Genomic DNA, 22468 nt, shown 5'->3' with positions numbered 1-22468 from the left:
TTTTCCCTTTGCTCCTTGTGTTTTGGTGTCCTAAGAAACGACTGCCGAATTCAAGCTCAGGAAGAGTTAAGCCTATGTTTTCTTCCAAGCATTTTTATAGTTGTAGCGTTTATATTTAGATCTTTGATCCATTTTGGGTTCTCTTTTGTACATGGTGTGAGGTAGGGGTCCAACCTCAAACACCAATGGCCATTGATGTATGTGACGCAGCCTGAGTACAAACCCCAAAGGAGGGGGTTTGGAAAGCTCCCACATGCCGCCACACTGGCCCCAAACCCCACGGGGACAAAAACTCCTTCGTTTGGGACCCCGTCCTATATATCTCCCCATCTGGCTGTTGATTCATACGTCCTTTGTAATAAACTGTTTGTCTAACGGTAAAAAGGTCTCCCAGGTTCCGAGAGCCACTGGAGCAAATTGAACCCAAGGAGGGGGTCGTGGGAACCTGTGACCGATTGACAGGCAGTTGGTCAGAAGCAGAGGCTAACCACCTGGGCTTGTGGCTGGCGTCTGACGAGCGGGCAGCTTCGCTGGACTGGTGAATATGATGTTACCACGGCGTATATACGGTCAGAATTGAGTTGTAGGGGACCCAGGTGGTGTCCAAAAGTTACTTGATGGTATGGGGACCCCCCCCCATCCCGTGCCGGCACACACGCACCGGAACCGAGCGCGGAACGTCTTACCTGGCCGCCCCTCATGTAGGGTCGGTAGTCAGGAGGCACGCTGAGAACATCCCTCCGTCTTGCTCGTGTTCTCCCCACGACCCTTCTTGCGGCCACGTGTCCCGGGCCCCGTGGAGGTTAATACACATACCTTAGAAACGCCCACCCAGGTCAGGATCGGGGGAGGTCTGTTTCGGCCTCCCGTGAATGGTACGGATTAACGGTCTTTCCCCTTCCTGATGTACAGGGAGTGGCGCCACGTGATCTGATCAAAGTTTGGCTGTACATCAGGTGCTCGTGAACCCTGTGACCTCACCACAAGGCCCTACCGCACGTCCCTTGCTCTGTAAAAGTCTGCGGACTGAGGGCCAGACGTGGCCGAGAAGAGCCGGGCAGCTGGATGGTCGGCCGCCCGATCCCGCGTCAGTAAGTTACCCTGAAGGAAACTGTTACCTGTGTGGGGTCGCCTGCTGCTCTCTGGTCTCAGAGCCTTCTCGATCCGGGGGACACTCTACCACCCGTTCCCCACCTTGTAACGGGACCCATGTCTGCTCTTTATTTTCCATTAACACCGCGCCCAACTGTCTACCAGCTGCCTGGTGCCGCGGCAGCAGGATGGGGGTACCCAGCGGGCACGGGCCTGACACCGAGGGGGAACGCGTACTAGGAAAGCAGGGGAGAAGGCGTCCGAGGAAACCAAAGGTTGGGATTCGCGTAGAGGGGAGCAGGGAACTGGGGGAGACGGAGGCTGGATGGGAGGGGCCGGGAAGCAGAGTGGGTAAGCGTGGGTTATTATCCTGATTTACTTCTGACTCTTTGGGGGAGGAATTGAATTCTTAGAGGATGATGGGGCCAGGTGGGTGACTGCACCTGCTGAGACGCTACCCTGGCAAACGGTATGAGGAGCGGCCAATTGCGAAGCACTCACTCAACCTAACACGAACTCCTGAGTTCTAAACGCCGTGGACTTCGCCCTTCTGTCCAGGTCACGTCTATATTTTAACAGCATTCAGACAAACCCTCTTACTGCATATATGGGACCACCAGCTTTCAGGCACTGTCTCCTCAATAAACAGCCTCCCTCCTTCCGAGCATGAATATGCTGGTTTAATTAGGTGTATTAGCTTCCCGTGGCTACCATAACGTGTAAGAGACCCAGTGGCTTGAAACAACAGGAACGCACTCCCTTCCGGTTCTGGAGGCCAGAAATCCAAAACAAGGGGGTCACACTCCCTCTGGAGGCTCTAGTGGGGGTTCTGGTCCCTGCCTCTGCCAGCCGGCGGTGGCTGCCAGCATCCCGGGCTTGTGGTCACGTCACTCCCGCCTGCCTCTGCGGTCACACTGCCTCCTCGTCTCGTCTCAAATCTCCCCGGGGCCTTTCTCTAATAAACACACTGGTCGTTGGATTCGGGGCCCCGTGCAGATATTTCAGGACACTCCCCTCATCGCCAGATCCTTGATTATTCCTGCTAAAGACCCTTTTTCCGAATAAGGCACAGTCACAGGTCCCAGGAATCAGGACACGGACATGCCTCTGGGGGGAATCACCATCTAACCCTCTATACTAGGAGATTTTAAACAAACTACAAGCATGAAGCACCGGGCTGGCTCAGTCAGTGGAGCACACGACTCTTGACCTTGGGGTCATGAGTTCAAGCCCCACGTTGGACATAGAGGTTACTTAGAAAAGAATAGTAATAATAAGCTACAAATGCAAAAATAGAAAATTTTCATTTGGGTAGAAGGTCATACTGAAAAAGGAAATATATCATGACATTCTAGACAGCAAAAAATCAAAAACCAAAGCCTTTAAAATATATGCATTTAATGTACAGGATCTTTGATAATACACATATCCCAGGTAAACACAGGCATCTTTAATCTATGAATATTTAATTGCAAATATTAATGCCCTGAGTTCCTCTTCTATATAAAGGAGAAACTCCAAACCCTGTTCTTTAGGAAGACGTGGCAGGCAAGCAGCACTATTTATCCTCTTTCTCTGGGGACAGGACATTGTACGTGGGTTACAGAAGAAAAGTATTAGACTCCACTAAATTTAAGCACAAGACACAGCTAAAATTTCCCACTGCGGGAACTAAATATTTGATGCTTAGGAGTGTCAATAAATAAGATAATTAAATATTAGGCACAGCGCAGATTCCAAAACTAACTGAAGTGTGAGAAAAAATGATATAAATACCTAGCGGTCATTTCATATAAACCTTCCTACTGGCTGCGTTCCAGGCTTCCCTTTCTATTCCGGAGAGATCTGCCAGTTCCTTGTCCACGCACGGTCTTCCACGGCTGGGCTCCCAGACAGCAAACCGTTTCCCGTCACTGAAAGCCTGATCACGAAAGGATTTATTTTAGGAACAAAAACAGCTTCTTTCCTCTTTACTAAAGATCACGGGTGTGTTTTCTGCTTGCTTCTGTCCCTTGGCTAACTTCCCCACGTAAGACACGGGGGCGGGCACGGGCAGGCAGTCTGTGCTGGCTCTCTCCAGGGGCAGTGGCTGGGTAATAAGGAAGCCACCCACTTAACCCTTTTCTCACTTGATCGCATCCAAAGAGTGAGTCAAAAGGATCAAGGTTACACAGGACTCGTGACCAAGGCGGAACGTTTAGAAACATCCCTGACGGGCCAAGCCGGCTCTGCCTCCTCAGTGGCGCCCCGCGGTGAGCTGTTACTGAACCAGGGACCCTTCCCACCTACTAGAGTCTCTGAGGGACGGACAGATGCTCCAGAGATCAGCCCAGGCGGGCGTGGGGACACCTCAGGAGAGCAGGCCAAAAAAGAGGGGGCTGCGGAGTACAAGAGAGCGCGAACAGAGCAAAGCGGAGAAACGTATGGTTCACTAGAGTAAGACTCATCCTTGACATAAATCCTCTGTGACTCTACTGACGGGTCCTGTTACTGCCTAGAAGTTAAGATACTTTCAGTCTTTTGCCTTCCCTTTCCACACTGTCCCTAATATTCTGTAGTTTCCTGGAGTTCTGGACCAGGAACGCCAGGCTCTCCCTAAAATCACTGGTCCCCTGATCTCTGCCAGCATTCTCAAGCTCGTCAAACAAAGCCAGTGTCTGTCTGAGTTTGGCCTGAACAATCTTCTGTTCCTCCAGTTCTGCGAGCAGGGCCTGCTGGGCGCGTGCTTCAGTCTTGTATCTCTCCTGCAACTCTTCAATTTCTCTCTGGAGAAGCTGGAATTCTTTCTCACCACAAGGGTGCATCTCCTGGGCTTTATCCTCCGGAAGCAAGACGTTTGGGGGGATACGCAAAACCAACTGTAAAAACAGCTGCTCCATTTTGCCAAAGAGGCTGTCAAATCGTCCTTTCATGAAGCCAAGAAACTTCTCCGTGCATTTACGAATCTGGACGGGGCTGATCTCGCAGCCCGGGATGCCGTCCAGCTTCCTCAGGATAACCTGCTCCACGGCCTGCGTCACCTCGAACAGGTAGTCCTGAAACGCGATGTAGGTCCGAAGCATGCACGTCTGCGGCGTAAACCCAAAGAACTGGGCCTCGTAGGCCATTGGATCCACAGACATCTTGGCTACCTCTGCTGTGTTAATTTCCACGGTGAGAAATCTGCAAATGTCAACAGGAGAAAATCCATTTGGACAAGCAATCATCTGACGAAAGGAGCAGATTGTATGACAGACAGCGGTGAGCAAGCAAGCAAAAGGAAGAAGCCGACAAAACCTAAGGAGTCTGTGCGCCCTGATGCGGCCTGCTCATCCTCGACAGGATACAAACCGGGCCTCCTGGAGGCTCTTCCCGCCCCCCCCCCCACCTCATTAGCCAGGGCTCTGGGCTGGGGCTCAGTCTCCTGAACTGTTACCATCCAGGGCGACATTCACATTTGGACGGATGACCTAAGACTCCGTTTCTTGGGTTTTGACGGTTTTCGTCCCTTTTCTCACCTGGCCGCCGCTATTGGTAACCCCTCCCCAGCTGCTCCCACATACTGACCATGACCTCACATGCCATTCTCCAACTCCTCTCTTCCCGTAATCAAATGACACCACAGCCTTCAAGGCCCTCAGTGCTGAGACCTGCTTCCTTGCTCGGTCCACCCACTGCACTTAGGCTCTGCCACCCAGCCCTCCAACCACACCCCTGCCGATGTCCTCAACCTCCCCCCGCCCCGCACCCGCCACCCTACGAACCCAGCCATCTGAAAGCCCCAGCTGCCGCTGACCGAGCCTCCTGTCATCTTTACAACCACGACCTGATTTTTCAAGGGTCTGGGGGTCATTCCTTTCGAGTGTAAACATCTAGGAAAATAGCACTCAGACCCCCTCCCCCCGCCCCAGCACTGCGGGGATTTAACCAAGGCACCCTTTTCAGAGCTGTACACTACGCTTATTCTAGAAACGGGAGTGGCCTCATCATTCCTTCAGATAAAGGCAGTCAGTTCAAACAAACGGCCAGCTCAACCACCAGGTGAATGCGGGAGAACCTTCATGAAACAATTTGAAGCAAATGGTGCAGGCCACAGGCTCCTGGGTGGCTCAGTCGCTTAAGCACCCGACTTCGGATGAGGTCATGATCTCACGGCCTGTGGCTTCCAGCCCCGCGTCGGGCTCTGTGCCGACGGCTCAGAGCCTGGAGCCTGCTTGGGATTCTGTGTCTCCCTCTCTCTCTGCCCCTCCCCAACTAGCACTCTGTCTCTGTCTCTCAAAAAATAAAATTAAAATGTTAAAAAAATTTTTTTAAATAAATAAATTTAAAAAATGGTGCAGGCCAATTTTTTTACAGGAAGAGAAGCCATCGTTAATCTCGAGAATTCGTGTTATATGACGGCTAAATCGTGTTCAACTGGTGGGCTGCCTAAAGTGGGCAGAATTTCTGGGGCGCTTGGGTGGTTCAGTCGGTTAAGCGTCCAACTCGGCTCAGCTCATGATCTCAGGGTTCGTGAGTTCGAGCCCAACGTCGGGCTCTGTGCTGACAGCTCGGAGCCTGGAGCCTGCTTCGGATTCTGTGTCTCCCTCTCCCTCTGCCCCTCCCCCGCTCGCAATCGCTCTCTCTCTCTCAAAAACAAATAAAACATTAAAAAATTAAAAAAAATAAAAATAAAGTGGGCAGAATTTCTTTCTGCCTTTGTAACCCCACCCACAGACGACACACGGTGACCTGGACATGTGCACCCACGTCTGTAGAGAGGACTGTGGCTTGGCAGGATTTCCATTTCCTCGCGCTCCCCAACGCCTCCCTTCAGATCAAGTTCAAGCTCTTTGGACACGGCTTGCAACGGCCTTCATCCCGTGACCTCCCCCAACAGCTGTCTTCCCGGCTAAGGACCTCGGACGTGCATACGGAGTATTTCCTATTTCACGGCACTTTTTGGTCCTTCCTTACTGGATTCTCCCGTCTTTCAGCTCCCATAGGAACCTGCTCTAGTGTTTTAACGTACGTCTTTTTCAGTCCCCCTGTCATTGATCTGCTAGGTGTCAGATATTCCTGACACGTGGTTTTGTATACACACGCGCGCTACGTTTTCACGTCTGCAGCCACGCCACGTCATCACACTCCGCGTTCCGACGAAGTTTTCCACCGACTCTATCACACGCGTGAACCACACTGGACGTGCCCACTCCGCTCTCAGCACCTTGCTTCCAGAACTAACCGTGTAAGGAACACCCTCCTGTAATGTCTCCCCCGGGACCTGCAGGCTATTTACACAGGCAAGTAGTTGCCGGGCCACGCAGCTTACTCATGCGTGATGCCACTAAATACCGCCAAAATGTTCTCCAGAACTCCGGGGGAGGGGCAGAGGTGGCAGTTCAGGCTGACTGACACACCCCCCTCGCAGTCCGAGAACATTTCTCATGTCTTCACCAACACCTGACACTATCCAACATCCTAATTTCTGCCAATCTGGTAGGTGTAACATTGTTTATTTCTTATTACTTTTTGAGAGGGAGGGGGAGGGAGCAGAGAGGGAGAGAGAGAATCCCAAGCAGGCGCCACACTCAGCACAGAGTCCTACACGGGGCTCGATCTCACGAACCCTGGGATCATGATCTGAACTGAAATCAAGAGTCCGACGTTTACCAGACGCCCCAGGCACCCAAATGTTTTAGAGTGTGGCTTTGTGAAAACCAAAAGTACGTACCCCACACACAGCCTGGGCGCTGAGGGCTGAAACTACCTACACTCTCCCCACCCCCACCTTACTGTTTACATTAGCGTGACTTTACTATCCTGGGAGACCAGAATATTTTCACTATTCAAACGGCTTGACTGTGCAGTATGAACCCCCCAAAAGATGGATCAACTCTTCAACGGGAAACCTCAATAATCTGCACCATGAGATTCTCTGAAACCCTCGCCTCTGCTGTTTCCACCAATGCTAGGCGGTTAGGGCAGGATCCTGACCCAATCCCGATCAAGCCCCCAGGCGGAAAGATCCACCTTAACCCAACCCTGCGGTTCTCAATACTTTCCCAATTTGCCAGTCATCCCTTTGAGAGACCGACTGCCAAAGCTCCGAGGAGGGGTTCCCACCCCCACCCCCCCACCAGGGCAAGCAATACATTCAGCACGGCTTTACCAAAGGGTCGTGAGGGTGGTACTCGGGGAGCAGACTAACTTTTTTAAGCTAATTTATTTATTCTTTAGTCCTCTCTGCACCGGCGTGGGGCTCTAACTCCCCTCCCGGAAAGGAAGAGTCGCACGCTCTCCGGACCCAGCCAGCCAGGCGCCCCCAGGCGAGACTATTTTAATGCGGATTTCTCTGATCGCTGGTAAAGTTGGGCAAAGCGGCCTGTGCAGACCCGCTCCGGGGGGGGTTCTCCCCGTGCGGTACCCACTCCTACCCCGTGACAGCCCACCCTCCCCAGCCTTGCGCTCGGGCCCTTCGTCATCCGCCACCACACCTGCCGCTCACTCCCCGTTCCGGAAGCCGTCACTGCTTCCCGACCGCCACCCCAACGCGCCGTGACGCTCCTCGCTTTGCCGGCCAGGACCCGACCACTCTCTTCCACCAAACCCAGCAACCTTCCTTCCCCGAGGTGTTTTCGTCCCCTCAGGGAAGGGCGCCGTGGCCCAGCACCCGCTCCGAGCCGCCGCCACGGCTGGGATTCCCTCCGGTCCGCCCGCCTCGCCTCCGCCGCTCGGGGACCGCCGCGCAGCCCCGACCCCGCCGGGCGGGGACCACTTCCGGCGCGCAGCCCCCTCCCGCCGGGCCCCGCGGCATGCCGGGATCTCGGGGCAGGCGGCGCGCGGCCCGGCGGGCGGGCGCCCGGCGGCGGTGCCGAGCGCGGCCCCGTCCCTGCCCCCTGGTCCCCGGAGGAGACGCAGCCCCGCGGCCCTTACCCGAGCGAGCGGGAGGGGGGCGAAACCGACCACGCGCCGGCTCCCCGCCACCGCCTTTGAACCACCGCCTGCTGCCGCGGAGAGGCGGCTCCGCGGGCTCCCCGGCAACGGGCGGATTCCGGCCTCCGCGAACGAGGGCCCGGGCGGGACGCCGTCGGGCGCCTGATTGGCCGGCCGCGCGGGGCCGCGCCTCGCTCAGACCCGGGAAGGGGCCGGGCGGGAAAGCCAGCTGTGGCCGGCGCGGATTGGTGGAAGGAACCGGGACTGACACGCCTCTCCTCGACGTTGGTGGGCTGGTGGGTGGGGCAGCTGGGCGGGGCCCCCGCGGAGCCGCAACTCGCGGTTGGCCGGCGCGCTTTCCTCAGCGCTCTGGCGATTGGTGGCGGGCCGGGCGCGCGGCGCTGATTGGGCGGCAGACCTCTCCGGCCCCGCCCCGCCGCCGGGGCTGACTGGCGGAAGGGGAAGTGGGGGGGCAGGCGGCGGTGGGGAAGATGGCGTACCAGAGCCTCCGGCTGGAGTACCTGCAGATCCCACCGGTCAGCCGCGCCTACACCACCGCCTGCGTCCTCACCACCGCCGCTGTGGTGAGCAGCTGCAGCGCCCGCTTCTCGCCGTCCGCGCTGGATGCGTGCGGGGCCTCGGGAGACTGGGGTCTAGGCCTCGGGAAAGCCCAGAGGGGCTGGTCTCGGGGGTGGGCGGAAGGCGTACGGGGCTCACTCTGGGGTTCAGGATGACCCCGGGGGCGCCTGTCCAGTGACCCGAGGAGGGAGTGCTGCTCCACGAGGGGTTGAGGATCAGGGCTGCTGGTCAGTTCCTGAGACAGGAAGGCCGGACCTGTAACAGGTCGGGGCTCCGGGAGCCGCCCACCCTGGAAAACGAGTCTCAGAGCTCAGGCGATGGGCAGGTGCTTCCGTGGTGGCTGGTGGCGAGAGGGTCCGCTCGGTGAAGAAACTTAGACGTGGAAGACAGAAAAGTGGAAGTTGTCGAGAGGGGAAAGTCTTGAAATAACGGGAGTCCGGACCTAGGGGTTGTCGCTATGCACCCGGCCCCCACAGCGGCAGGGTCTTCAGTCTCGGTTCTTTGAGTGCTGCGCACAGCGGTTTCAGGTGGTGGCCAGGTGTTCTAACGTGCCCTGTGTCTGAGATGTCACTACCTGCCACCTTTGCCTTCATGTCAGCCTCGACTACTGCAACATGGAACCCAGTTGTGTTCTTGCGTTAGGTGTGAGGGATACAAAGAATTGTGCCACTGCAGCAGAATTTTTTACCAGCCTCTTCCTCCCTCGTTAAGAAAGCCTTAACGGATGGAACCAAAGCACCTGGGAGTTGGAAATCCTGGGCCTCCTCCTCTTTTGTTGTAGATGTTTTGTTTCTTGATCAATTTGCCTTAAGAAGCTCTTTCTTTCTCTTTCAGCAGTTGGAATTGATCACACCTTTTCAGTTGTACTTCAATCCTGAATTAATCTTTAAACACTTTCAAGTAAGTCGTGCATCACAACCACAGTTAACGTTTCAGTGTTTTAAACTTGCTTTTTGTGCTTTTAAGTAGCAAATCTTTCCATATGCTATCTGAAAAGAATTAGGCGGGAACATTCGATTCTAAGTCTTATTGTCTGTGGGGGGGTCAATAAAGCAGTGATTCTGCACCCCGACTGGGCTTCAGAATCACCTACAGAACTTGGAAGAGATGTTCAGGCACCTCATCATGTACCAAAATCGGAATCTGCAAGGGCAGGAATGAAGAGTCTGTATTTTTAATTTTTTTATTTGTAATGTTTATTATTTTTGAGAGAGATAGAGACCGAGTGCAAGCAAGGGAGGGGCAGAGAGAGAGGGAGACACAGAATCGGAAGCAGGCTCCAGGCTCCGAGCTGTCAGCACAGAGCCCGACGCGGGGCTCGAACCCACGAACCGTGAGATCATGACCTGAGCCAAAGTCGGGGACACTTAACCGACTGAGCCATCCAGGCACCCCGAAGAATCTGTATTTTATTTGCAAAGTTCCCTGAACGGTTTTGATTTGATGTGTCCAGTTCCTGTATTTAGAAATTACCGGCTCAGAGTTAATATTGTAGTGTGAGAGTAGACTGGTGGTCTCTTCCCAGGGAGGGTCTCACAGGACGCCCTGTTTTGTCCACTCGCCACCTCGGGGTCATCACTGTGGTCCATTTCGGAAGCCCACCTCTCTTAGTAAATTGATCCGTCTTCCAGGGATCAGATGATAATCACAAAAATATCTGTGAACCCTCAGGTGTTTAGTGTATAGGTCTCTGTGAATATTTCCACCTCTCGCTCTGTACTTGTGCTTCCTTATATGCTTGTCTCCTGGCTGAGTTGGGGACTCTGAGATCCTGGATGCAGTTCGCGTGCAGAACGGAACTATTTCAACTTTGTTTCCAATCCTTAAGAATTTAATGATGGGCGAAGCAGGCCCGTGGACTCCCGTCCCTGCCTTCGTCGTTCACTGATCCTTCACTGCTCACCTGGCCTTTGCTGGGAGCTGTGGCTCCATCCAGGCATGCTTCCTGTTCATTTGCTCGGCTTGGTTTTGCCTGGGGTTAAACTCTTGACGACACCGTGTATCTGCATTTGGGGTCGGGGGTTCCAGGTCCGACTTCAGAGTCTCCCTGGTCCAGCTCCCCTGGGCAAGCCATCTGAAAGCCCTCCGAGTCTCCGTGTCCCCGTGTGTGACACGGGGATGGTCGCACCAGCTGTCGCCGCACGTGAGATCATAGACCGTGTTAAAACATTTTAAAATGTGAAGCGCTCTCCCGTTGTGAGTAGCCGTCTTTATTGTGGGTGTGGATGGGTAGGGAAAAGTAAAGGGTGGCCACCATGAAAGCTAGTGTCCTTGTGTCTGCCGATTAGACTCCAATTATTAGAGCATTAGGTTTTTACTTGTAGGGAGTTGGCCGTTTACTCAAACTGGAACTGGAGTCTTTGCTTTAGAATTACTCTTTCCTCTGGACGGTTCTCACTAATACAGAAACGTTTCTCAGCGATTTATTTTAGATCTCTGGAGTCTCTCTCCGGCCTCTCGAGGCTATTGGTCGGACCCAACACATATGAAAGCACTCTTCTCTATTCTGCAGATTAACGTAGTCTTTCCGTCCAACTTTTTCCATAATTTGCCTGACCATATGGTATGGGCTTTTTTTTTTTTTTTTTTTAAGAAGACAATGACAGTCTCAAGTTTTCTGTCCTGTTGTCCCTACAGATTTCAGGGGCAAGTGGTACCTTCCAGGAATTCAGCTAGAAGCACAAAAATCCTGTGTCAGATCGCGTGTGCCCCACTCTTTGGCTCAGATGGTGGCATCACTTATTCGTGGCCTTTCAACCATTGCAATCCTAGGATATCTCTTTTGTCTTAATACGGAAACGTTTCCTGGTATATTTTACTTAATCTTTTCTCTTGATTTTTTTCTCTTAACAGATATGGAGGCTAATCACCAATTTCTTATTTTTTGGTCCGGTTGGATTCAATTTTTTATTTAACATGATTTTTCTGTATCCTTTATTAAGTGGGGGTTAGCATGAAAACTGTAGGTTTACCTAGGGAAAACAAGTTAAAGCTATTAATGTTGTTATTTTTGTTACCACCTTAGCTGTAACTTCTGGGTCCTGGATCAGGGGTACACAGAGTAGCTGGTCAGAAAGTCATGTTTTGAGGGTGTCTGTCGGTCCCTGTTCCGAGGGGAGGTATTTAACCATAAGTGATTCCCCTTCTGCCCATCGGTCACTTACAGATCAGATCGAGGGGGAGGAGAGGTGGTGTAGGCGAGGCACCCAGATGCACTGGTAACTGCCAGGGTTTGCTACAGGTTCGGGAGTGGGTTCGGGAGGAAGGGCTAACATGAGGTGTCCCTGGGCGTTGGTCGCCAGCCCTGCTGGCTGAAAAGACCGTGCCCTGCGTCTGCCCGGCCTGCCACGATCTGGTTGTTGAAAGAGAGGACAAGGCCTTCTGTGCTCAGATGGTAACTGGGGCCCCTGAGCAGGGCCTCCCTTCTCCGTGGGGGCCCTCTGGGTCGAGAGGGGAGTTAGAGCTCATCTCACCTGTAGGAGACAGAGGGCCTTGTAGGGGTGACGGGGTCCCTGCCCTAGGGTGGGATCTATCGTTCTAAGTGGCTGATAATTAATTTTTCCATCATAACGTCTCTTCTTGGATTAAGGTACAGAAATGCTGCATCTGCCTGGCCTGAAAGAGTAGATTATCACACAGGCCTTCTCGCCGGGCACTTCTTCCATCAGGTGGTGAAAACGCAAGGCTTGTGCCCATTGTGGCACAGCCAAGCGCGGGAAGGACGGGACTGATTGGAACAGGGGGTTTGTGCAGCGTCGGGCCTCGCTCCCCAGTCGCAAGCAGCGTGTGAAAAATGCGCGGCCGGCCTTGGCCCGCCTGAAAGGCCTGGTGGAGAGGGAAACACGCTGCCCCTCGTGAACATCCCTACAGAAGCGAAGCCGTGGCTGGGTACAGATAGCACGGAGCCCACGTGGACTGAAGGGATACGCTAAATTTTACTTTCTTCACGTCTGTGCACTTAACATTTTCTTAACTTGGAACCCTAAGATACCGTTACTGTCGAATGCTAGAAGAAGGCTCTTTCCGAGGCCGAACGGCAGATTTTGTATTTATGTTCCTTTTTGGTGGATTCTTAATGACTGTATCCTTCAACAAGTAGAGCAAATACAGGGAAACATTGAAGGACACCCTCTGTCTTCCTCAAGCTCTCCGCCTGTCCTAACAACTCACTAGATAAGCTGAACCAACAGATAAAGGCAGACCTCCAGACTTTAGCCTCAGGGTCCCACTATCTGTTTTACAGTGTGCTTTCTGTGACCGCTCTCTGAGCCTACAGGTTGGACAGGATGCTTTTCTCCCGTGAGCCAGTCGGGGGAACTTTTAACCCAGGTGGGTTACGATTAAGTGCGTTAGCTGTATTCTTGTCGACGTGTGTATATTTAAGCTAAGTTGCCAAGACATTTATTTGGATAGCACCCAAACTGATAAATTATTATTATTTTTTAAGGTTTATTTCTAATTTAAAAAATTTAAACGTTTATTTATTTTTGAAGGAGAGAGACAGAGTGTGAGGCGGGGAGGGGCAGAGAGAGGGAGGAAGACAGAATGCAAAGCAGGCTCCGGGCTCCAAGTTGCCAACACAGAGCCCGACGTGGGGCTCGAACTCACAGGCCACGAGATCATGACCTGAGTCGAAGTCAGACGCTTAACCGACTAAGCCACCCAGGCGCCCCTAATGTTTGTTTATTGTTTTTATTTATTTATTTTTTTGAGTTTTTTAACGTTTATTCTTGAGAGACAGAGACAGAGCATGAGCGGGGAAGGGGCAGAGAGAGGGGGAGACACAGAGTCCGAAGCAGGCTCCAGGCTCTGAGCTGTCAGCACAGAGCCCAATGCGGGGCTTGAACCCACAAACGAGAAGACGATGACCTGAGCCGAAGTCAGACGCCTAACCGACTGAGCCACCCAGGCGCCCCTAATGTTTGTTTATTTTTGAGACAGAGCACAAGCAGGGGAGGGGCATAGAGAGGAGGGGACAGAGAATCTGAAGCAGGCTCTCTGCTGTCAGCAGAGAGCCCCATGTGGAGCTCAAACTCATGAACCGTGAGATCGTGACCTGGGCTGAAGTCAGATCCTCAACCGACTGAGCCCCCCAGGCATTGCGATAAATTGTTATTAAAAAAACAAAAAACAAAAGACTATTGTCACGGGTATAACAGAACGCCATCCTGTCTGACAAGGTGGTTTTGGCCCCAGTTGGCTCTACTCACCTCATAAAGGTGCTGATGGCGAGCGAAATTTCATGTAATTATTGACCAAGGAACTAATATATTTTCCAAACAGCGGAGAACTTCATGGACACAGAATAGTAACTGGAAGCAGCTACCCTGGAGGAGTTTTGGCCCGCGCAGATTTTTGCCTGGTCGCTCTGGGTAATTGTTTTCAGGCTTTTTTTTTCTCCCCCCTCGAGAGGCGTAAGTACCGTTGGAGCTCCGTGACGCAGACCCGTTAGAGCACAGCTCTCTGTCCTGGCGCTCAGCCTTCCCTGTCACGCTTCTGACGCTGACCTTTTCCTTGACGCCGTGTGCTAGCTCTTTGGGCTGTTCGTGAGTCTGGTTTTCCTGGGCCAGGCCTTCACCATAATGCTCGTGTACGTGTGGAGCCGAAGGAACCCGTACGTCCGCATGAACTTCTTCGGCCTTCTCAACTTCCAGGCCCCCTTCCTGCCGTGGGTGCTCATGGGCTTCTCGCTGTTGTTGGGGAACTCTGTCATCGTGGACCTCCTGGGTGAGTCTCGCCACTACTTCGTGCCCTCCGTAGCCGCCCTTTCTCGCGTCTGCGGTCCGGCCCTCGCTCGTACGGGACCGTGTTAGGGTCATGCGCTCCAAGACCCCCCCCCCCCCCCAGCAGTATTTAGTTTTTTAGCGCTTATTAATCGTGTCGACGTTTCCTAAAACGCGTGCGGTCTGTCGGGGGTCCTCCCCTCATTCTTCCTTTCTCGGGGATTCTAGGCATCGCGGTTGGACACATCTACTTTTTCTTGGAAGACGTATTTCCCAATCAGCCTGGTGGAATCAGAATTCTGAAAACGCCATCTGTCTTGTGAGTATTCGCCACTGGGTTGCGTGTTGCTTGCAGAGAAACCGGTGCGGGGTCCGCGATCTGTGTTCTTGGGGGGCTCCCGGAGGTCCTAAGGACAGTAAGTATTTGCAGATTGAGCCCCTGGCTGCGGCTGAAGAGCGTGTCGATCGGGCCAGAGGTGGTGCCCGAGGTGGGCAGGAGCGAGGTCAGCAGGCTCGGGACGGCCCGAGAGTGGCGTGCCGATGGCCACCCGCACCTCCTGTGCCGAGGGGGGGCCCGCTGGTGTCTGGGACAGCTACTGTCTGGGCTTACGGGGGGGAGGTGGCAAAGTGGGCAAAACTGGCCACAAGGAAGTTTCTAGGGGTGGTATTTCTGGCCTTCCAGAAAGTAAGATGAGTAGAGAGAGAAGGAGCAAGCCGGACTGCAACCCCAGTGCAGGCTGTTCCGCCGATCATCTGTGTGACATTAACACAGTCCCCCGTTGGGGGTGCCCGGCCGGCTCAGTTGGGGGAGTGTGCGACTCCTGATATCGGGATCATGAGTTTGAGCCCTATGTGGGGTGTAGAGACGACCTGAAAGAAATCTCAAAAACAAAAGTCCTCCTGTGTTTTGCACTTTCCTCTCCTGAGAATAGAGCTTTGATTTGTAAGACCTTTTTCTACTCCAGAAAGTTGTGTCCTTGAGACATATGGCATTTAAAAGGGGCCACCTGAGGGGCGCCTGGGGGGCTCAGTTGGTTAAGCGTCCGACTTCGGCTCAGGTCATGACCTCACGGTCCGTGGGTTCTAGCCCCGCGTCGGGCCCTGTGCTGACAGCTCAGGGCCTGGAGCTGCTTCGGATTCTGTGTCTCCCCCTCTCTCTACCCCTCACCTGCTCACGCTCTGTGTCTCTCTGTCTCTCAGTAATAAACGTTAAAAAAATTTTTTTTAATAAAATAAAATAAAATAAAATAAAAGGGTCCACCTGAGGAGTAAAATGTGAATTTTTAATCAGAAGATGTTGGGGGTGCCTGGGTGGCTCAGTTAGTTAAGCATTTGACTTGGGCTCAGGTCATGATCTCACCGTTTGTGGGTTCAAGCCCTGCTTTGAGTGAGCCCAACTTCTCTCTCCCTCTCTCTGCCCCTCACTCACTTGCACCTTCTCTGTCTCAAAAAAAGCCATATGTGTGTGTGTGTGTGTGTGTGTGTGTATAAAACGTTGGTTGTAGAACAGTTAAGCAAAACAGTCAAGTCCTACGTAGTCCTACCACTCAGCCATAACCCTGGCTGTCATGGTTGACGTTGTGATACATATTCTTCAGTCTTTAACTGTCTGCACTTTTTAAAAATGCCGTTTCGTAACCTTTTCAGTGTAATAAGTCGTCCTCATTTTCCCATCACGAACGTCCTACAGAACTAACAACCGCGTGATAGCGTGTGGTCCACAGGCGGCATGGTTTCCTTTGCATCCCTGTGGATAGACGGCGACATTAGTGGTTGCTTTTCCCTCCCGCGCTTGGCGTGGCTCACATCCGCGGTCGTTTTCCAAGGATGCGTTCCCATTTGTTTGGTGTTGAGTCGCCATCCAGAACGGATGCGAGTCTCCGTGTCCGTCGGCAGGGCAAAGCTTCCGTTTCCCCACAGCCGTGTCGAACGTGGGAGTATCGGACTTGCCTTTTCTTAGGTGGACAGCTGTAAGGTGGCCGTGTTTTTATGATGTTCTTAAACGTTTACTTATTAGAGAGAGAGCACGTGTGCACGTGAGCGGGGACGGGGCACAGGGGTCAGCTCCGCACCCCGCGGCTTCAGGAGTGGTGTCAGCACGGTGTGTGTGCACTTACCCCTTTGTGTGAGGCCGCTTTCGCTCACTCGAACGTGTTTGACATTGACCTCCATCGTTGCACGTATCGGGAGTCAGTTCCTTCTTCTGCCGCCTGGTGTTCCGCCCTGTGAACGTACCGGTCTTTTCCGTGGTTCCCTATTCACATGGACGGTGAGGAGCTGTCCTTTTTTTTTTTTTTTCCCCTTTTTAAGTGTATTTTTGGGAGGGGGAGAGAGGGAGACAGAAGTTCCAAAGCGGGCTCTGCACTGACAGCACAGAGCCCGATGCGGGGCTCAAACCCACGAATCGTGAGATCGTGACCTGAACCGAAGTCAGACGCCCAACCAACCGACTGAGCCACCCAGGCGCCCTGAACCCGACTCCTATTATCGTGAATGTATTGACTATTTAGTGAACCCCACACGTAACCAGTCTTGCATCGCTGTGCCCCTCACCCCCCACGTGGACGCCTTGTTCATCCTGCTCTGCCTCGGCCCCCCGTGGTGGCCTCTGTCTCACGGGGAACGTCCTCTTGACCCAACTCAGGCTTTGCCACCCTGTACCGGCCCCTCCGTGCGTGCACGCCCCGGTTGGAATTTCGACTCCCTGTGCCAGGATGTTCCTGAAATCCCCGTGTCGCCCTGGGCCACCATGGTTCCTCTTCCTTGCGTGGACACCTACTCTGTCCTGTTAACGTTCGGAAAGTAAAAGTGTCTCGGCTTTTAACATGCTTCCTTTTCATCAGGAAAGCAAACCTTTTCATGTTTATTGGCCATTTGGGTTTCTTGAATGGCCTTTTTAGCCCTGTATTTTTCTACTGCTGGGTGTTTGCTTTTATTGTTAATTTGTAAGAATTATTCTCTTTTTTTGTTAATTTTTAAGAACTAAAGAAGCTCACATTGAAATATAGATGCTTTTTTCTGACCCCAATTTAAAACAGAAGTTTCCAGATACATTTCTAATTTTGTCAACTGTGGGGTAAGTGTAATCAGAAATATGAATGTAAATAGTGGATGCTGCTTTAATGGTTAGTTCTTTTTTTTTTTTTAATTTTTTTAATGAATATTTATTTTTGAGAGAGAGAAAGAGAGATACAGAGCGTGAGCAAGGGATGGGCGTAGAGAGAGACACAGAATCCGAAGCAGGATCCAGATTCTTAGTTGTCGGCACAGAGCCCGACGCGGGGCTCGAACGCACAAACCTCGAGATCATGACCTGGGCCGCGGGTTCCTTGTATGCGTGGGTGCGTGCACCATTTGTCCCTTGTGACAGGCTTGTTTCACGGAACACCACATCCTCCGGGTTCATCCACATCGTAGCAGGTGTCAGAATTTCCTTTCTTTTTAAGGCTGAATAACATTCCTCTGTGATTTTGTCTGTCTGTCTGTCCATCACTGGATACTGGGTGGTACCTTGGTGGTGGGGAGACATTCATAATAAACTTAGTGAAAATCAGGTTACGAGGTACATAGTGTGGCCTAATTTTCGTAAAAGCGTACGTACGAAAGCTCTGTAAGAGTAATGAGAACATTAACCACGATTCTGGAGATTTAGGATATTTATATATACTTCTTGTTTTCTTTATAGTTAGCATTTATTGCGTTTGTAGTTAAAAAAAAAAAAAAAAAAGCGTGCTTGGGTGGCTCAGTCGGTTAAGCGTCTGACTTCCGCTCAGGTCACGATCTCAAGGTTCGTGGGTTCGAGCCCCACGTCGGGCTCCGTGCTGACAGCTCGGAGCCTGGAGCCTGCTTCGGATTCTGTGTCTCCCTCTCTGTCTGCCTCTTCCCTGCTCATGCTCTGTCTCTCTCTGTCTCAAAAATAAATAAAACATTTAAAAAATTAAAAAAAAAAAAAAAAAAGGGTCCGGGAAGTAAAAGTTAACGTAAACGTGAAATAATCGTGAAAACTCCCACGGCGTGAGAAGTGTGTGCTTGGCGGGCGGAGATGTTTGTCCGTTGGCGGAGGCCCCGCGGGACGGGAGCTGCCGGGACTCTGGGACTAAACGACCCCCGTTGCCTTTCAGGAAGGCTATTTTCGATACGCCAGATGAGGATCCAAATTACAATCCGCTACCCGAAGAGCGGCCCGGAGGCTTCGCGTGGGGCGAGGGCCAGCGCCTCGGCGGTTAGAGCGGCAGCGCCGCTAACGGGACCGGCTGGGAAGGACTCGGTGACACACCCGCGGGGGTCGTTTTATCCTTTGTGTTGCAAAAGCGTGGACGCTTGGCGGCTTGGCAGAGCTCGACTCCAGAAGCACTTTATGGAATGGTACAGTAGTGAACCCGGCGGGCGCCGGGGGCGGTCGGCCCGCGGCTTCTCGCCACGCCGGCCCCGAAAGCGCGACCCCCGGAGCCAAACAACTGGAGACACAAAGCCGCCGCCGCCGCCGCCGCTCGCGAGCAGGTGCGGGAGGCCGGAGCCGTGTGGTGTGGGCTCAGCTTCCCCTCCTCCTCCTCTCTGACAGACGAGGCCGTGGGGTAAATGGAGGTTTCAGAGAGGACAAAATAAAACTGAATTCCGTCTCGCTCTCGCTGAATCCGAGCTTTTGTGTGCGATCCGCTGAATCGCGAGGTGCTCGTGCAGGCCCGGGCTCCTCCCGGGCGCCTCCGGGGTCGGCGCGGCGTTCGCCGGGATTCCGTCTCAACGTGGGACGCGTGTGGCGGGCGCGCCGTGGCCGGCGTCCGTGGTCCTCGTGCACGACGTGGCTCCAGCGGGAAGATCGGGTTCCGTGCAGACAGTTCGTTCTCCGTCTGGGTTTTGCGAAACTGCAAGTGGTCAGATGAGCGGAGAAAAGAGAGGGTGGGGGGGGGGGCGGTTCTCGTAGCAGCGGGAATCTGGTGGCAGGAGGGCCGGCTGCGGGCTCGTGTGGCGTCGTATTTTCTCCGCTTGAGTCTCTCCATCAAGAAACAGCCGGGCCAGGACCGGTCACAGCCACCCTTTTGGAAAACAACAGGAAGAGCTCTCTGAGGCCTGGAATGTTGACTGTGGAGGCAGATGAACAGGTGCCCATCAGGCAGGGGTCCACGGGTCTCCGGCTGGTTAACTCTGTCGTTCTGTTTCAGGAAAAGCTGAGAAGCTTTTCGGAGCCATGCATCTGGTTGACCGTCACAATCAGGTAGAAATCAGTCAGGGTCCAGAGGAGCAGAGACTTAATGCCTGTGATTGCATAAAAACTGTCCAGAACATTCGTCTCCCTGGGTCCCAGCGGGTTTGCGCTCACCCGGTCTAAGCTGTCGAGAGCCCAGAGGAACGAAATGGACACCCCTAGAAAAGAGATCATTGCACATACTTTGAACACATAGCATGCAGGGGGCGTGTGGGTGGCCCAGTTGGCTTAGCGTCCGGCTTCGGCTCAGGTCGTGGTCTTGCGGTTCATGAGTTCAAGCCCTGCACCGGGCTCTGTGCTGACAGATCAGAATCTGGGCCTGCTTCGGATTCTGTGTTTTCCCCTCTCTCTGCCCCTACCCCACTCATGCTCTGTCTCTCAAAAATAAATAAATGTTTAAAAAAAAAAAAAAAAGTAATCAACACCCTAGGTGGGGATTTTCAGACGGTGAAGTAGATAGTAATATCTCTAAACAGGAGTAAGTGATGGGATTTAATACACATGTTCTACATGGTGTCCATAACTTTATGGTTGTTGCAATTTTATGGAATGTGGGTTAATGGGACTGCTTTTTTCCCTAAGTGATTAAAAAACAAAATCTTGAGGGGCACCTGGGTGGCTCAGGCAGTTAAGTGTCTGACTTTGGCTCAGGTCATGATCTCACAGTTCATGAGTTCAAGCCCCGTGTCGGGCTCTGTGCTGGCAGCTCAGAGCCTGGAGCCTGCTTCAGATTCTGTGTTTTCCCCTCTCTTTGTCCCTCCCCCATTCACGCTCTGTCTCTCTCTCTCTCTCTCTCTCAAAAATAAACATTAAAAAAATTTTTTTTAATTAAAAAAATTTAAAAAAAACCAAAATCTTGAAATGCTAGTCTTAGAATGTACAATCCTTATAGGATTCTTAAATTTTGTCATTGTTTAAGAAAGCTCAAATTTAACTAGGGTCTTAGAAATTCCTTATCTCGGGTCTCAAAATAGGCATCTCTAGTTTTGTCTTCCGTTAGCTAACTTTGAGTTATCACGTTCCCGGAGCTGTTGTGGTAAAACTGTGATCCTAGGATCTGTTCGCTGTTCATCTTAGTAGGGAATGTCTGTACATATCAGTGACGGTAAAACAGGAAACAGATTTTGAGTCTGTGGCCTAACCACGGTCTGCCGCGGGATTTTCGTTTCCGTGGTGTTATGGGATGAGAATTCCCAGGATGCCGGTCTGTGCACCTCCGACGTGTCCTGGGCAGTGGTGACGCCAGTCACCGACATTGTCACCTGACCCCCGCTTGCCTGGGCACAAGGAAAAGTCTCACTTCTCCAGCTTTCCCCTCCGTCTTGATTCTTACAGACCACCCTGCTTTTTGTAACGCATGTCAACCGAAAGTGGGAATCGATACGCAGTATATGGAATCTTGTGCCCAATTTACCCGACACATATAATTGAAGGGACTCCTGGGTTCTACCAGTGACACCGAAAAGCACTAATAAGTCAGTTTGTTGTCGTAGAAATACAGTAGACATTCATTTAAAACAAATGGATGTGTAAGTTGCACCTGACCAGGAGAAACATTTTCTATGCGTTTTGGGGTGTTTTCTGCACAATGGATTTCTTTCACTTCTCTCTTCCACCCATGTTCTTTTCCGTACCTTCGTGGATCCTAATATCTTTCATCCTTTTGTATGGTCTCTAAGCAGAGAACACCCAAGTCCCAGATCCTGGCAGCAAAGCCCTCGCTCTGTCTGGAGTCTGTGGAAATTAGGAAATAACTGAGCCGCTGGGTAAGGGGCTCCCTGGAATTGTCGTGTCTCCCTGACAGCCTGCGTTTGACAGGTGAGTGCCATCCCGGTCGCCGGTCACGATCCCGCCAGGGATCTCGGTGCTATGGGACATCCCCTGAGCTACTGGCGCATTTCATGAGTTTGCATTAAAGTTGTTGAACTTTAACATGCACAAGCCCCTTCTCTGCTCAGAAATTCATGGTGGCTTCTTAACCCCCGTATCAAAAGCACAGTGTCTGTCTCCCTCTGAACCCTGCCCCCATTGCCACCTATTGGGAACCGAAGTCTCTTCAAGGCCTGGTCCTGTTCCCGGCTTCTCAAGAAATCTTGACTCTACTCCATGGTCTTTCTTTGAATCCCTCGAGTGCATACAACGTACTCTTACACCAAAGTATATATCGTCTCGTACTGTTGCAGCTGCTACACGTATACGCATCGTCTCCCTCACGAGAACGTAAGCTCCTTAAAGGCAGGGTCCGTGTCTTAAAGTTTTGTCTCTCCCACGGTATCTAGCACAGGGCTTGGTGCGTGGGTGCTGAATACATGCTCTGTTTCTCGATCAGCAAAATATTATCTGGTATTTTTAATTACAGAGGGATCAACGTATGTACGTGCAAACTTGGACTAGCGGCCGAGGAGGCTCAGGGTTGTCTCAGTGGGACAGAGAACTGACCATGATTAAGGGCAGCGGTCTGGTGGTCGGGCAAGCCAGCCAACCACACTGACCACCAGCCGCTATGATCGCGACAAGAGCAGCCAGTCCACAGATCATCCCAGACGAGGCGATTCACTTCCTGGGAGAAGAGCCCGGACATTCTGAATGGTTATTATCTTGTGATCATCTGCATATGCAACCACGAGACTTCCTTGGGAGGGACAGCAGATTTCAGACTTCGATCGGGGCGGGAGGTGTGGGTGGGTGGTGCCTATGTAGGAATTTAGTTTTCAGCTCTTAGCTGTGACGCTGCAGAATAGCTGGGCCATCAGGCTGGAGCCTGTGAATGCCTTACCTCCACGTGCGGTTTACTCCGCCTTCCTGCACCATTTTCAAAACTTGAGCCAACACTTAACACGGACAAATGTCACGTGAAAATCTCCATTTTGGGCTTTTCTTGAAAAACATAGGGAGATCTGGCAATGCCAGGTCTCTAAGACAGGCCATGTGCTCTATCAAGAAGTTATTTCATTCATTCCTATTACCTACTTGGGCT

The 22468-nt window shown here is 52.4% G+C and overlaps 2 protein-coding genes across 5 annotated transcripts; one reads left to right on the top strand and one right to left on the bottom strand.

The window, feature by feature from the left end:
* Window positions 1-2522: 2522 nt before the first annotated feature.
* Window positions 2523-8060, bottom strand: MIS12 (MIS12 kinetochore complex component). 3 transcript variants are annotated; one of them, XM_019413749.2, is made up of 2 exons: window positions 7987-8060; window positions 2523-4254 (listed from the first exon to the last, which is right to left on the bottom strand). In XM_019413749.2, the coding sequence occupies exon 2, from the start codon at window positions 4212-4214 to the stop codon at window positions 3594-3596; it is 621 nt and encodes a 206-aa protein (XP_019269294.1). In that variant the 5' UTR covers window positions 4215-4254; window positions 7987-8060; the 3' UTR covers window positions 2523-3593. The 3 variants fall into 3 exon arrangements, with proteins under 3 accessions (XP_019269294.1, XP_019269295.1, XP_053749263.1); XM_019413750.2 differs by lacking the exon at window positions 7987-8060 and adding an exon at window positions 7669-7776; XM_053893288.1 differs by lacking the exon at window positions 7987-8060 and adding an exon at window positions 7548-7729.
* Window positions 8061-8294: 234 nt separating this feature from the next.
* Window positions 8295-18911, top strand: DERL2 (derlin 2). Of its 2 annotated transcripts, none has more exons than XM_019413747.2 (7): window positions 8295-8570; window positions 9403-9465; window positions 11419-11492; window positions 12553-12646; window positions 14097-14292; window positions 14517-14607; window positions 18410-18911. In XM_019413747.2, exons 1-7 carry the CDS (start codon window positions 8478-8480, stop codon window positions 18513-18515), a joined length of 717 nt encoding a protein of 238 aa, XP_019269292.1. In that variant the 5' UTR covers window positions 8295-8477; the 3' UTR covers window positions 18516-18911. The 2 variants fall into 2 exon arrangements, with proteins under 2 accessions (XP_019269292.1, XP_019269291.1); XM_019413746.2 differs by having other exon boundaries at window positions 8297-8570; window positions 9400-9465.
* Window positions 18912-22468: the final 3557 nt, after the last annotated feature.

Source organism: Panthera pardus, unplaced genomic scaffold (genome assembly GCF_024362965.1).
Source record: "Panthera pardus isolate Hobbes unplaced genomic scaffold, ASM2436296v1 HiC_scaffold_3, whole genome shotgun sequence".
NCBI classification, from domain to species: domain Eukaryota; kingdom Metazoa; phylum Chordata; class Mammalia; order Carnivora; family Felidae; genus Panthera; species Panthera pardus.
The sequence above is the reverse complement of the archived record's forward strand: the minus strand, read 5'-3'. Positions and strand labels throughout refer to the sequence as shown.

Excerpts from the sequence above, each read along its gene's own strand:
- MIS12 (XM_019413749.2), bottom strand. The coding sequence starts at position 4,214 with ATGTCTGTGGATCCAATGGCCTACGAGGCCCAGTTCTTTGGGTTTACG.
- DERL2 (XM_019413746.2), top strand. The coding sequence starts at position 8,478 with ATGGCGTACCAGAGCCTCCGGCTGGAGTACCTGCAGATCCCACCGGTC. Across the intron at positions 14,293-14,516 it reads TGTCATCGTGGACCTCCTGG|GCATCGCGGTTGGACACATC; the intron begins GTGAGTCTCGCC and ends CGGGGATTCTAG. Across the intron at positions 14,608-18,409 it reads CTGAAAACGCCATCTGTCTT|GAAGGCTATTTTCGATACGC; the intron begins GTGAGTATTCGC and ends GTTGCCTTTCAG.